Below are 14,782 nucleotides of genomic sequence, written 5' to 3'. Positions count from 1 at the left end.
TAGGACTTCTGATCAGAGTCTGTAGGGGATTTTACAATCTCAGAACCAGAGACTCTCCTTATGGCTCATCTGTGATGTCACAGAAACTTCGAACTGTAGTCATTGAAATGCTTAGCTTTAGAAAAATGCATCATCTCAGAAGGAGAGACTTAAGGAATTTTAGAATCCCGGATGCATGGAAATTTCTCATTTTAAAAATGGAATCTTGATGGCTCAGCATGAGAAAATGTAGAACCTGAGAATTCAGGAGATATCAGAATTTATTAGATCCACCCCTCCCCCCCCAGATACTTACATATGCTAAATACCCACAGTGCTTCCTTCTGCCAGCCCTTGGGCCCGTGCTTTGTGCTGCCCCCTCCTCATTCAACCTGGAATCTTCTGTCACTCCTGGACGGGCACTGTGGGTACAGCCTTTCAGCCTTGCCCAGGGAAGGAACTGGAAGGAGGAGGAGAAGGAAGAACAGCAGCAGGGCAGGCCTGAAGGCTGCAAGACAGCAGGGGGAGGGCAGGGGTTCCTGCAGACTCACCATGACCAGAGGAAGCCCTGAGTCCTGAGGACATGCTGGGCAGCACAGTTCTGTCAGCTGCCTTACCTCATGTGAACGTGCCTGTGCCCTGTAAGGCTGTCCTCTTCTGGAAGCCATTAACAGGAAGGGTACCCAGAGGCCCCCTGGGCACGCTCACAGGCCCCTTGCCCTGCAAGGGCTGGTGGTGGGTTGGGAGGGAAGGGATCCTGTTCACACACCAGTGCACTGGATGAGGGTCTGTAACACGTGGTAGGGGCAGCAGATTAGCCCACTTCTATCTTTGGTCTATGCTCAACGATGGATTTTGGCACAGTTTTTTATTATTAAAACAATAGGGAATATTTCAAAATGTGTAATACAGGGATTTTTTTTAATTATTAAAAAATTTATATAAGGTGAAATTCACATTACATGTGAGCGTGAATAGTTCCGAGAGTTTTGACAACTGCATAGTCATTACATGAGAAGTGCAGACACCATGATAATCAGCAATCAGGACAGTTCCCTTACCCCCAAAAAGAATGATGAGTTTAGAAAACATTCCTATAATGAAGCCACTGCTCTCCCTGCATCTACTCTTTTCCTTCTGAGGTCTTTTTTTTTTTAACACAAAGCTCAGACATAGTCCCACACCGTAAGTCAGGTCTGGTTGCTCCTGCTCTCCCCCTCTGAAGGCTCCCTGCTGCATCAGTGTAAAACCCAGATCCTCACCGGGACCCCCAAGACCCTGCCCATCAGGTCCAACTTCCTCATCACCTGCCTCTTTGACCCCTGCTCAATACAGCGACACCTGGACTTCTTGCTATCCTACCCTGGAGAATGCTCCTACCTCAGGGTCTTTGTGCTTGCTGCTCTCTCTGTGTGAGTGCCCTTCCCCCTGGTTCCACCTGGCTCCTTCCTTCCCTTCCCTCAAGGCACTATACAGACCCCTCCAAACTCCCTTCACCATCCCCAGCTCTCTGCACTCTCTAGCTTCTTACCCTTACTGTAATTCGCAACATTTATCTCTACTTGACATTATGGTATATATTTATCTGTTTACTTTTGACATTGTCTTCTCTCTTATCAACATGTAAACACCGGGAGAGTGGAGACTTACCTTTCTTGTTCATCCCTGCATTCCTGGTGACTGGTACCTAGACCACTTTATTTCTGCTGCCTAGTGCCCGGTCCTGACACATAGTAGGCATTCAGTATACATATGTTAAGGGAATGAATGAATAACATTTGATGTACATTTTACATCTGATATTAAAAGAAAATTTCCATTTTTTTAATGACTCAGGTTATTTTAATGTCTATGCAAGTTTGAATCCTGCTCTTTTCATTCTATATAATTCTTATAAATACTTTTCATTCCAATTAAAACCTTTAATAAATCCAGTAAAACCCCTATAAGATGCCTTGTGATGAGGCAGATTCATATAAAACATCATTGGCCCTGGCCTCTGCCCTCTTTCCAGCCTCTTCACAAATGGGGCAGGGAGAGTACATGTTTCTCTGGGGCTTACAGAGCAGGGCTTACATGTTTCTCTGCTGGCCTTAGGAACTGACTGCCCCATCATAAGAGACCTCTCAGTTCCTGTGTGTTGTGTGTTTTGTGATAATGGGCTGTTTCCAACAGATCTAATAAGTAAAAACTTCCCCCACCCACATTAACTGGAAAAACCCCCAAAAGTATGATTTTTATATTATGTAGTAACACAACTCTGCAACTTAAAGTAATTGGAGTTTGGGGGCTACACTATTGTATTATGGTGGGGTTTTACTGTATTTTGTGTAATGGATGCAATTTCTGAGGACCCTTACTATAGTTTACCTAATCATTCTTCTATTACTGGATATATAGGCTGTCTTCTACTCTTTTCTGTTATAAATGACCCTGAACTGATAAATTACGAGATTTGTTTGTTTTAACAATAATGCCCAGAGTGGTGAGAATGCAGGGAACAGGTGCTTTCCTGTACTGCTGGTGGTATAAATTGATATATTCCTTCTGGAGAGCAGTTCGAACTGCAGGTAGCAAAATTCCTAAAATTTTGCAAGTCTTTTGACTCAGCAGTCCCACATCTGGGGATTTATGTTAAGGCTATAAATATGGATGGACATAAAGACAGGTCTATAAGGATATTAATTACATGATAGTTTCTACTTTTAAACTTTCCTGAACAATCTTAATCCCAACTCTGGAGGAGAGGTTAAATAAAGTGTGTATAACCATATAATGGAAATACTATACAGTCATTAAAATTATTTGCTAGAAGGGGTTTTTTAAATTTGGCTATACCAGATATGCTTGTATCAGACCTTTCCTCTAGAAAAAATATAAAACCAACTGTTTGAAAATATCAAAGGGCTATGAAGACATCCAGGGCTTGGAAAACCAACATTGTAAAGAGAAAAGAAGTGCACTGATGTGGATCTGACACTGTGCCACTACTTCCTTTCAGGTATTTGCCAGTTTCCAAATGGTGTAGAGCCAAGATTCAGAGAGCTACACAGCTTTCTACAGCCTTACTTTGTTGGAGAGACAAAAACTGGAGTTTAGGTTACCAAGATAGGCAGCTCTGGAAGAGCCAAGATTCCACTGAGACAGGAAGTGGCGAAATGCAAGCCTAACATTCAGTATGTTGCTTTGCCTTTCAAAATATTTGCTGCTTCTTAAGTGGCACAGGCTAAGTGGCTGAGAGATCAACTGAGTATAGCAGTTAAGAGGTTGAGAAGCTAGGCAGAGCTTTCAACAGCCTCAAATTCTAGGAAGACAAAACTGAAGTTTATTGTCAACCAAGGAGGAGGAGCCCTGGCATCCCAGGCTTTTAGTTGGGGCCTCTGAAGGGCAGCATCCTAGGAGAAAGGATGAACAAGAAATAGAGCAACTTTTTCAAAGTCTTTTTTTAAAATTCTTTTTTTAATATTTTATTTATTTATTCATGAGAGACAGAGGGAGAGAGAGAGGGAGAGAGAGAGAGAGAGAGAGAAGCAGAGGGAGAAGCAGGCTCCCAAGGAGCAGGGAGCCCGATGCGGGACTCGATCCCAGGACCCTGGGATCATGACCTGAGCCGAAGGCAGACGCCTAACCATCTGAGCCACCCAGGCGCCCAACTTTTTCAAAGTCTTAAACCCAGCTTTGAAACAGCTAAAGCCTAAACTGGATAAAGATGATCTTCCCCTCTTTTAACTTCCTATAAGAAGTGAAAGAAAATCCTGTTTTAGGAAAGTAACATCATCTGGAGCCTGTATAAATTTCACACACAACATTGGGAATTCAGTCAAAAATTAGCAGGGATACAAGAAGGGAGGACCAGAAGGGGGAAAAAAATCATGGTAAAAACAGACTCACAGGTGATCCATATTTTGGAGTTATCAGACATAGGATTTAAAATAACTGTGATGAATATATTCAAGAAAATAGATTACCAAATGGAGAATTTCAACAGCTACCTGAAAGCTATAAGAAATCAATGAGATGGAAAATTTAAAACTAAAATATAGAATAAATTTAAGAACTCAAAAGATGGATTTAATAGATTAGATACAGTTAAAGAGAAGATTAATGAATCAGAAAATAGGTCAGTAGACAATATCTAGACTGAAGCATGAGTTAAAAAAGGATGGACATTACAGAAAAGAGTGTAAGAGATTCATAGAACATGGTGAAAAGGCCTAACATACATTGTTTCCCCAGAAATATAGAGGGAGGAAAATGGGCAGAAGTCATGTCTGAAGTGAAAATGACCAGCAATTTTCCAAAACTGACAGAAAAACATTAAATCACACATTTAAATAGCCCTATGAATCTTAAGCAGGATAAATTAAAAAAAAAAAAAATCACACCTAGGCACATCTTAGTCACAAACTGCTGAGAACTAAACATAAAGAGAAAACCTTAAAAATAGGAGTGAGGGGAGCAATGTAGTATCTTGAAAGACATGGAGATGACTTTTTAATAGCAATGCTGAAATCCAGAAGACAGTGGAATGAATCTGTAATGTACTGAAAGAAGGCAACTGCCAACCTAGAATTCTATACCCAACAAAAACATCCCTCAGAAGTCAAGGTGAAAAAATAATATTTTCAGACAAAAATTGAGAGAACTCCTTGCCAGCAGACTTACAATTTTTTAAATATCTTCATGCAGAAGGAAAATGACTCCCATATAGAAGCAAGAGGAAGAGAAAACGTTTGAATAGATAGAGACTATATAAAACATTGATAATATCTGGTGAGGTTTAAAAATATATTTGAATTAAAATACACAATAAGAATAACCCAGAGAGAGAGGGAGAGAGAGAGAGAGAGAGAGAGTGTGTGTGTGTGTGTGTGTGTGTATAGAGTCCTGAGGTTTTTGCACTTTTTAGGAGGTAGTAAGTATACTTATCTGTATTAGACTGCAATAAGTCGAAGAAGGATGCTATAATTGCTGGAATAACCACTAATAATAAAAGAATGTGTGTTTAGCAAGCTAATAGAGATAGAAAACGTCATGATAAAAAGTATTTGATTAATCTGAAAGAATGTAAAGAAGAAGAGAAAAAGAATATAGAGTAAGTGGTGGGACAAATAAAATACAAGTAGTAAGATTATAGATTTAAAGCCAAATATAAGTTACATTAAATGTGAATGGTATAAATGGACTAAATCCTCAAAAACAAAGATTGTCAGAGTAGGTAAGAATTATTTTTAGAAGAATATTGTATTAATAAGGTTGCTTTTGGTTGTAAGTAATAGAAAACCCATCTGAGATAGGCTTAAAACATTATAGGAACTTGACTCTTCATACAAAAGGTTCTCGGTGCCACCAATGCTGTGACTCAGTGTCTCTTGGTTTATTGCCACTGTCTTCCAACCAGCTTCCCTTGGGATGAAAAGTTGGTCTCCACTAGCTGTCAAGGCCTCATGCCTCCTCATTTGCATGTAGAGGAGGAGAAGCTGCTCTTTCCCCAGTCGTCAAACAGAAGTCCCAAGACTCCTATTAAACCAGCTTGTGTTACGTGCCCAGCTCTGAGCCAGTCACTGTGGCACTGTGGCTGGCAAGAGAACATCATGCTGGCAGGTTCAGGCTTCCACAGCCCCCTCTGGAGTGGGGTTAACAAGAACAACAGGTAGAGCATCTCCTGGGTGCCATGGGTTCTGTTGTAGGCAAGTTACATGTGGTATATGAACCCATTTCAACTTCGTGAACTGGCACAGAGATGTTAAATCGTTTGATTTAGACAAGGGCACAGCTAGCCAGTGGCAAAACCAGGATTCCGATCTAGTCAGTCAGGCCCCAGAATCTACACTCCTACCTGCTGTCTATACTGTGTCTCCTTCTCAAGCCCTGTAGAGAGATACAGGAAATATGGGACCCTCTTAGGGAACAAATACTAGGTGTTATGGACTGGATGTTTTGTGCTTCCCCAATCCATATGTGGAAGCCCTAACCCCCAGTATGACTGTAATTGGACATGGGGCCTCTCTGGAAGGAATTAAGGTTAAATGAAGTCATAAGGGTAGGGCCCTGGTCCAATACAGTTAGTGTCCTTATAAGAAGAGGTTGTATGCATTCCCTCTCTCCTTCTCTCCTTATCTCTCTCTCTCTGCATGCACTGAGGGAAAGCCACGTGGGAGACGTAGTGAGAAGACCACCATCTACAAGCCAGGGAGAGAGCTCTCACCAGCAACCAAATCAGCAGGAATCTTGATCTTGGTCTTCCTGCCTCCAGAACTGTGAGAAAGGAAAGGTCTGTTGTTGAAGCCAGCCAGTCTATGGTGTTTTGTTATGGCAGCCCAAGCAGGTGAATACACTGGGAAAACAATCACTGCATGGACTCTAAATCCCTTAATGATGGGGAACAATGTCAGGCCAGTGCTGCCTTCCAAGTCCGGGGGAGCTGGGCTTGCGTCTTGACTCCATCCTCTCCCAGCTGCATGACCTTGGACAAGTCAGTTACTCTTGCTCTGGAAAATGGCTTTAGTAATTCTGGTAAGGAAGGAGCCTTCTGTTGCTCAGGTTTCATTAGCCTGAGTCCCCATAAATCTAGCTCAGCTTTAAAGGGGGAGTTTATAGAGTTTTTGTGATGTGGGATAAGAGACGATGGGGGCCATAAGCCCAGTGTGAGGCCTTGAGTGTTGGGCTCTGTAGCTCTAGAAGCCTGCCAAGGTTACAGGCCCCCTGATGGCTGTGAATGCCCCAAGGCGGCTCCAAGATGGGGTAGTGGGCCTTGGCCAGCCCATCCCACCCAGGCTGTGGAGATGAGCAAGAACCTGGCCATCTGCCTTCCTGCTTCTCTTCTTTCAGAAGCCCCCACCTTCTGCTGTTCACCAAGTCTTGGGGTCTGCTGAGGAGGGGAGAGGGGGCAAGGCAGCCCTGTGAGGCACAAAGGGGTCCTGCCAGGGTGGTGGTAACACAGGCTCTGCCTCTGCTGTGTGTCGTGAGAGAGCCGCTCGCTCTCCCTGGGCCTGAGAAGTGGAGCCCCTTGTCTCCCACTCTGTGGAACCTGTGGCGTTCCTCCTGCCCTGGCCCGGCCCTGCTCTGCGCTGACGGAGTCTGCAGCACCCAGGCTCAGACTCCAGACCCTGTTAGCCTGAAGTTGCCCTTCTTTGGCCATCGGTGTACACTACCTGGGAGCACACATCTCTGTTCCTGGAGGCACAGACCAGGCCAAGAGCCTATGATTGTGTCTCCTCGGCCTGTCAAGAAAGCAAAACGGAGGGGCCTTTACGGAGATGCTGACTCTGCTCCAGACCCCATGCCTCTACGTACAGGAACTCATTTAATCCTTATAGCCGTGTTTGGGAGCTGGGAGTCTTATCCCTGTTTTACGTATGAAGAAACTGAGGATCAGAAGGGTGAGGTAGCCCATCTAGGGTCAGATGGCCAGAAAGTTAATGGTAGAGCCAAGCCTTCAACCTAGCTGTGTGTGTCACAAAAGCCGGTGTCTGGCATATGGTGGGCATGAAAATTAACTTGGGATAGTCCTCCAGCCACCCACCTGCCCAGTGTTTCCAGATACCTACTGTGGGCCTAGCCGTGTGCTAAGACTGAGGGGGGAGATCCCTGAGGGGGCCCTGGTGTCTACAGAACCTGCTTCCTGGGTGGCCAGGACAAGCCTGTCCCTCATCTGTGTCCCTGTTTTCTGTATGTGAAGTAGGTTGGACAGAATCACGTCTTAGGATGCATCGACAATTAGCAGTTCTGGGGCTCCTTAACCCCTGTCCTGAAGGAGTTTATAGACTTGTGGGGGAGGCAGGGTTTTAACTGCCCTTAACAGCATCGATGTGGTAGTCCAGAGTATTACAGCCTTGATTTTGTGGTGATGTTGTGGAGATTTAGAAATAAAATATTTCAAGTATTTGGCTGTGCTGGGTGAGCATAAGGTGCACCTGGAAGGGCAGCTAGCCCGAAGGGACTTCTGGGAGCTGAGGTGGGGGAGCTCAGGGAGGGCAGGGAAGGTTCCGAAAGGAGATGCACTTCTACCGAGTTCTGCAGGCCCAGAGGAGTTTGGGAGGTGTCAGGCTGTCCTCACTGGACGGGCAAGGATGTGTGCAGCATAGCAGCAAAGCATTGTGGGAGTGCAAGATAAGGCCCAGGGGAAGGGGTGAGCCCACGCTGTGAGGGCCTCCCCCGCAAGCCCCACTGAAGACACTTCATTTATTGAGTGCTTGCCAGGGACCAGCCCCACGTTCAGTGTCTGACAGTAGTTTTCACCTCATCAACTCTACCATCTAAAATTCTCCCCAGTTTGCAGATGCAGGAAGGTATGATAGTTTCGGATTTGGAATTTCTGCCTTTCTAAGTGCAAAAACCCTGTCTCTAAATACTGCACCAGCTCAGGTGTTGGCAAATTACAACCCCAGGATCAATGAGCTGTTTTTCTAGATCGAGTTTTAATTGGAAATAGAGCCCCATTCCTCTGTTTACATGTTGCCTCTGGGTGCTTTTCACTGTTGAGTCGTTGTGGCAGACTCTGTGGCCACAAAGCCTACAATATTTACTGTCTTGCCCTTTATAGAAGAAAGTTTGCCAGATTAAAAATGTCTGCTAGACTAGAGAGCTGAGTCAGAAGATTCAGTGTGAGTCAGAGCCCTCTACTTGCTGTGTGAGCTTAGGTAAATTGCTTGTCCTCTCTAAGCCTGCCCAGCCAACTCTCGGGGGTTGCAGTGAAATTCGTAGGTGATGGCTGCAAGACGTTTTGTAGACTATAAAGTGTTGTACTTATCACCAGTTTGGCACTGGGTGGGCCCTAAAAATCTGCTTGTGGGTGAACAAGGAATAGTCACTGTGCAGGCCTTCCTAGACCCGGCTGCTGCCTGCTCCTGGAACGGCAAGATGGCGGCATCTGGACCCGAAATGCTGAATGCATCATTGTTCTCCTCATGCAGACTTGGCAGGTTTGAGCATAAATTAAAATTCTTGTGGGGAAGTCACCTTATATGTGGTACCTCTTTATAGCCAAGTCATTACGGTAATTTGCAAAAGTCTCTGGTGTGTAACTGGAGTCCTTTGCTTCACATTTGCTGGCTGTGACCTCATTCAGGCTGCCCGGTCCTGCATTTGGTGACCCCTGAGCCTTGGGGACTTGTCCTTCTGAGTCTGGCCGCAGGGTGATCCAGACCTGACCTTCCGGGGATAGAATGTCAGGCCTTGCCTTGCACAGGGATAAATAGGAGAAATCATTATGGTTACCATCCTCATGCCTTTTCAAGTGCTTACTGTGAGCTAGGCACCATGCCAAAGGCATTGTGTCCATAATCTCACGGGTTTGTCCTCACAACCTGAGTAGCTATTAGCACCATTTTATAGATGAGAAAACAGAGACTTCAAGAGAAAAGTAAACCAAACCCTTACCTAGTCCCGGGGGTGCCAGTCAGGCTCTGCTGGGGGTTTGCTGTGTGACCAAGGCAGGTCCTTTCCTTCTCTGAGTCTCGGTTTCTTCATCTATTAATTAAATGGTTGGGCAGTCAGTCCCAGCCCTGACATTCCAGAATTTCTCACTAACTTGTAAAAATGAACATAGGACTCCCCCACCCTCCAGTTCTCCGAAGAAGCTTCACATACATGATAGCTCTTGGCTGCAGTGGCACAGGGGGAGACATGGCCCCTTCCTGGGGCACCCGCAGGCTGCCTCAGGGCAGCAGGGCCAACGTGCCTCTCTCGTTCCTCTGCCTCTGTAGAGAAAGACTCCATCCTTGCTCCCCAGAGATGGAGAGTGAGCAGGGGTGGGTCCTCTGATGCCTCTGGGGACAGAGAGGCAAGACGCCAATAGGCGGGAGGGCAGTGGCAGGTCTTCTGGCTAACTTGGGCCTGTGGTGGGCAGTGGTGATAGTGCCCACATCTTTCTAGTGGTGGCAGCATCTCTGGGGCACATGTTATAGCCTCTGGTTTCATTTCCAGCCTTTGAGAAAGCAGGTGGCCCAAGGAAGGGTCTGGTATGGGCTTTGGGAGCAATTACCATGCAACCTGGGACAGTCCCTTTGCCGGCTCTGATGCTTACATCCTTCTAGAAGTTAGGGAAGCTGATGGATTTTTATCTAGGATGCTGTGAGGACCACGCAAGACAAGGGTCTGAATGAGCTTGGAGCCCCGAGCAGTGTCAAACTGTGACTTGAGGGGCTCTGTCACTCCTCCCTCCAAGAGCTGGCTTGTTTGTTTATTGTAGGAAGACCTCTTACATTATCCAGCGGAGAAGAAGACAATGGGCCTCAACTATTTGCTGGGTAATAACTATTTTTTCCCATGGAGGTGATGGGTTTGCATCTCAGGTGTGTCCCTTGCTCTCTGTGTGACCTTGGGTAAACCACTAGACCTCTCTGAGCCTTCATGTGTTTGTCTGTAGGTGGAGTGGTCTTACCCATCTGGCAGAGCTGTCCTAGAGACTGAGAGGTTTAGGAGTCATTGTAATCGTTGTTTGTACTTTGACCTCCCCAAAAGCTCCCCAGCATGATCTTCATTGGAGTCAAAAGTCGGGATGCTTGTTTGGGGATCCCCAGTTGCTCATCAGTTGCCTGAGAGGCAGCAGGACAAGACTTTGAAGGCTTTGAAGCCTGAGAGATGTGGGTTTGAACTGTGGCCCCACCTCTTATAGACCCCTGAGCCTGGTCAGAGGCACCTAATCTCTCTAACCCTCAATTTTTCTCAACTGAAAAATGGCTAGAATGAGCCCACTGCATAGGGATGGACACTTAGAAGGATCGATGTGCCTGGTGCCTAGGAAGGGCTTGATAAATGCTGGGCTCCCAGTGCCTTTCTGGGGGCCCACCTTCCCTCACTCTACACATCCTCCTTAAGTGAAGGGGGGCGTAAGTAACCCAGAGGCCCCCAGTGGGTCTAGTGGGTTTTTGAAGGATGCTCAGAACCACCTCCCTGACCCAAAGATTCTAGGAGAAAGACCCTGGCAGAACAACCCCATGTGATGATTAAGTTCTCTTTGCTCCAAATGCTATTAATGGTCATAAAATTATCCACAGTTTTCTGAGGCCCAGGCCCAGGGTTTGCCTCAATGGGACAATAAAATCACATGCAGAAACGATTTGGAACAGGGAAAGACCGCCAAGCTGAGACGGAGCTAAACGAGCGGCAGCCTGCTCTCATTAACTCAGGCCGTTCACATTTGTTACCAGGGATTTCTTTTTAATTAAAAAACAACCAAGTTATTAAAAAATAAGCTTGTGAGGGGCTGGCCCAGCAGCAGCCAGGGCCAGGGGGAGTGAGCGTTCCTTGCAGCAGGAATGAGCCCAGGGCTCGGCCTGGGAAGGTGTAAGGGGGGCTTCTGAGCAAATCTTCGTCCGTCCCTTCTGGAGCAGGCTCGCCTATGCCTGGGAACGCAGAGGCTCCTCTGAGCCCCTCCCCTGCCCTGGGCCAGGGCATTTGCATTCCGCTCTGCAAACTGTACTGTGCTCAGCAGGTGGATGCCTGGTGCCTATCAGAGCTGTGGGCACACGGCGAGTGAGCCCTGAGTGTCGGGCCTCCTGGGCAGAAGGGCCTGCCTCTGGGTTGGGCTGGAATTAGGGTTGGTGGAGGTGGATTCCTTGAGGATGGGGTCGGGTTTTTGTCTAAGAGGCCACTTTTTGTTACACAGCAATTCAGAACTGGGGTTTGGGTCTGACAGACCTGAGCCTGAGATCCAGCCCAGATTCTTACTAGTGGTGTGATCTCAGGCGAGTACCCTAAGCTCCCTGAGCCTCTGCCTTGTCTCTACAGTGAGGATGATCTCCCTCAGAGGGCAGAGCGGGGGCTCTAGGGAGACAGTGGTGAAAACCACCAGCCTGCACCCAGCGCCTGCACGTCCTGCTCAGCAAAGGTGCTTCTGCTGTAATTCTCCTCATCCTCGGTCTCGGCGGCTAGTCCCGACCTGGTGTCAGCTCTTTGCTCAGCTTAATGGCTCATCCTGCTCAGAGTGGACGGTACCTGGACAATGCTTGAGCCTATTAATAATGCTTTATGACATCTGTAGGACACTTCATGCTTTCCCAAGTGCTATTTGACAGTGAGAACAAGTTCCATTCTTGGAGCACACCTACGAGTTGCCAGCACTGTGCTGGGGGCTTTGCACCTCAGCTCTCAAAACCTCACGGCATCGGTGGAGACCTGACACGGCTGTCCCCATTGTACACCTGGGAGCAGAGGGTCAGCCTCGGGGAGGGATTTGTTCAAGGCACAGACTTGCTTGGGGGCAGTCCGGGCTCACATCGAGGTCCATCAGGCCCCAAAGCCCATGTCTTCACTCCTTGAGGTTATTGCTGCCAGGTGCCAGGACAGAAAGCCTAAGAAGACCGTGTCCATATTAACCCACCTCACGCTGTAGAAGAGAACACTGAAGCCCAGAGAGGGGAAGTAGCTTATTACAACTATGCCTAACAGTTTTGGTACACTTTATACAGATTTTCTCAGGGTTTTCATTCCCATCTTCTCCCCCAGTTAGTCTTCCTAAAAACCCCGTCACTGGGCAAGGCAGGGCATACGATAGGCTGTCAAAGAACCGTGGTGAATACGGAGCTGTGAATAACTGTGTACTGTGTCTCTGTGGTGTAATGCAATCTGGGAAATAATGCAGATTGAGCTTTGGTAACAAGAGCAGATGGTGTCTAGTGAGAGCCTACTCTGTGACCTACGACGTCCATGCCGCTCACCAGCCTGCTGAGCAGTGCAGCCCCAGCACGTGTCTGTGAGCCTTGTCAAACGAGTATTTGGTGACCAACCTGAGGGTCAGTGTGTGAGGCAGGAGCTTGTCTGCCTGGTTTCGCCAGTGTTTCCTGCCCCGACCAGAGTGTTGGTACGTCGTAAGGGTTCAATGTTTGTGTAACAGTCATTCAGCCACGGGAGCTCAGCATCCGCATCTGAGTATTGGGGATTTTGCTCCTGATCCCGCTGGTGATTGTGGAAATTAAATAATGGATCTTGGTGCCTTGAATGCAGCAGAGGTTCAGTGAGTGTGGGCTCAAGGCTGCTGTGCCCTAATGACTGCCCTCTCCCTGCCCCCCTCTGCAGGCTGTCCCCACTCATGTTCTTTCCTCTTCCTGTCTTTCTTTGCATAGTGAACGGGAGCTACGGCCACTGCACCCCAGGCTCAGAGAAGAGCCTGCTGGACCTGGACCTTGCGGAGGGCCCCGGCCCCACCTGCCGCCAGGGCCTTTTTCTCCCTGCGGGCACCCCACCACCCCGGGGCCAGCCCCCAGCCTGCGAGAGGCTCCTGCATTTCCCCCACCCTAGCAGGTATGTGCTCCATCCTCACCCATCAGCTGCCTTCTGTGGATACTTCCTGAAGGCCAACACCAAGGGCCTCCAGACCTCATCTAGTCTGCCTCATTATGGGATACACAGGGAACCTGAGGCATGCGAGGGCCAGGGACCAGCCAGAGGCCAGTAGCACAATGACGGCTGCCTGGTCTAGGCCTTGAACCCCCCCACATTGCAGTACCTCATGAGAGACAGAGATGGTTTTATTGAGGTATGTTTCCCCGTTGCACAAGCTGAGGTGGCTTTTCACAGAGAATCAGTAATTTCAGAAGAGGAAGATTCAGGGGTGGGATGGGGAAGGAAAACCCAGCTGAGGGAGCATACACATTGTAGTATCAAAGCCTGGACTGTTCAGAGCGTGGAGAGGGGTTCCTCCACCTGGGGCCGTCTCCTGTGCTAGGAAGCCATACCTCCCAGAGCCCTGCTGGGTGACCCTCATTCAATGCCTGCACGTTTCCAGTGATGCCCACTTGTGGACAGAGGTTCTATCGCATTGTCTGTCAGGCTGGAATCTGCCTCCTGTGGCTCTCCCGGGGTCCCAGCTGTGCCTCTGTGCCCTTTGGTCTGCTGACAGGCAGACATCAACCACAGACAGACCTCTGTGCCCCCGGCTCAGCCCCTGCACCTTACTGCTTGGCACAGGAAGCAGGGCTCTCCCCAGTGGAGCTTACTTTCCAGTGAGAGCTTCAGGTGAGAGAGATGAGTACATAGCAGGATGCTGATTCTTCCCACACAGAGCCAATTGCCTTTGAGAATGTAGAATCCCTGTGACCTTCAGTGATATTAGGGAGCCTTCTGACTTACAGGAGTCTTAGTGTGCGTGAGCTGCCTTGACAAAACACCACAGCCCAGGTTGCTGAAACAAGAGAAATGTATTTTCGCACAGTTCTGGAGGCTGGAAGTCCAAGATCATGGTGTCCCCAGATTTGGTCTCTCCTCAGGCCTCTCTCCTTGGCTTACACATGGCCGCCTTCCTGTGGTGGCCTTTCCACTGTTTGCACACTCTTCATCTTGTAAGGACACCAGTCATACTGGATTAGGGCCTCACCCTTACAACCTCATTTAACCTTCATTACCTCCTGAAAGGCCCTATCTCCAAAGACCATCACACGGGGGGTTAGGATTTCAACACACACATTTTGGAGGGACACAATTTAGTACATAACAAGGAGCGAGCCTCTTTTAGTTTCGAGCTGTATGTTCAGTGACAGTCCAGTGCATTTATCTGCTTGATTATTCACTGAGGCTCCGCCAGCAGCATCTGGTTCCTCCACAGAAATTCTTTCTATCTCAGAGCAGAAGCTATGCTAACCTAGGGAAAGCTAAAGCAAGTGGGTTTTTATTTATTTATTTTTTAATGTAAATTCAGTTTAGTTAACACATAATGTATTATTAGTTTCAGAGGTAGAATTTAGTGATTCATCAGTTGCATACAACACCCAGTGTTCATACTTCAAGTTCCCTCCTTAATGCCCATCCCCCAGTTACCCCATTCCCCACCCCCCCTTCCCTCCATCAATCCTCAGTTTGTTTC

At 47.6% G+C, this 14,782-nt stretch overlaps 1 protein-coding gene across 1 annotated transcript in view; it reads left to right on the top strand.

The window, feature by feature from the left end:
- GLIS1 (GLIS family zinc finger 1) overlaps nucleotides 1–14,782 on the top strand; it is a 225,268-nt gene that overhangs the window by 119,255 nt on the left and 91,231 nt on the right. Inside the window, 1 exon segment of the mRNA XM_027615467.1 lies at nucleotides 13,047–13,224. Coding sequence (XP_027471268.1) covers nucleotides 13,047–13,224 — 178 coding nt within the window.

The sequence above is a fragment of the Zalophus californianus genome, chromosome 4 (assembly GCF_009762305.2).
Source record: "Zalophus californianus isolate mZalCal1 chromosome 4, mZalCal1.pri.v2, whole genome shotgun sequence".
Classification (NCBI taxonomy): Eukaryota; Metazoa; Chordata; class Mammalia; order Carnivora; family Otariidae; genus Zalophus; species Zalophus californianus.
This window is presented reverse-complemented; position numbering and strand designations above follow the sequence as displayed.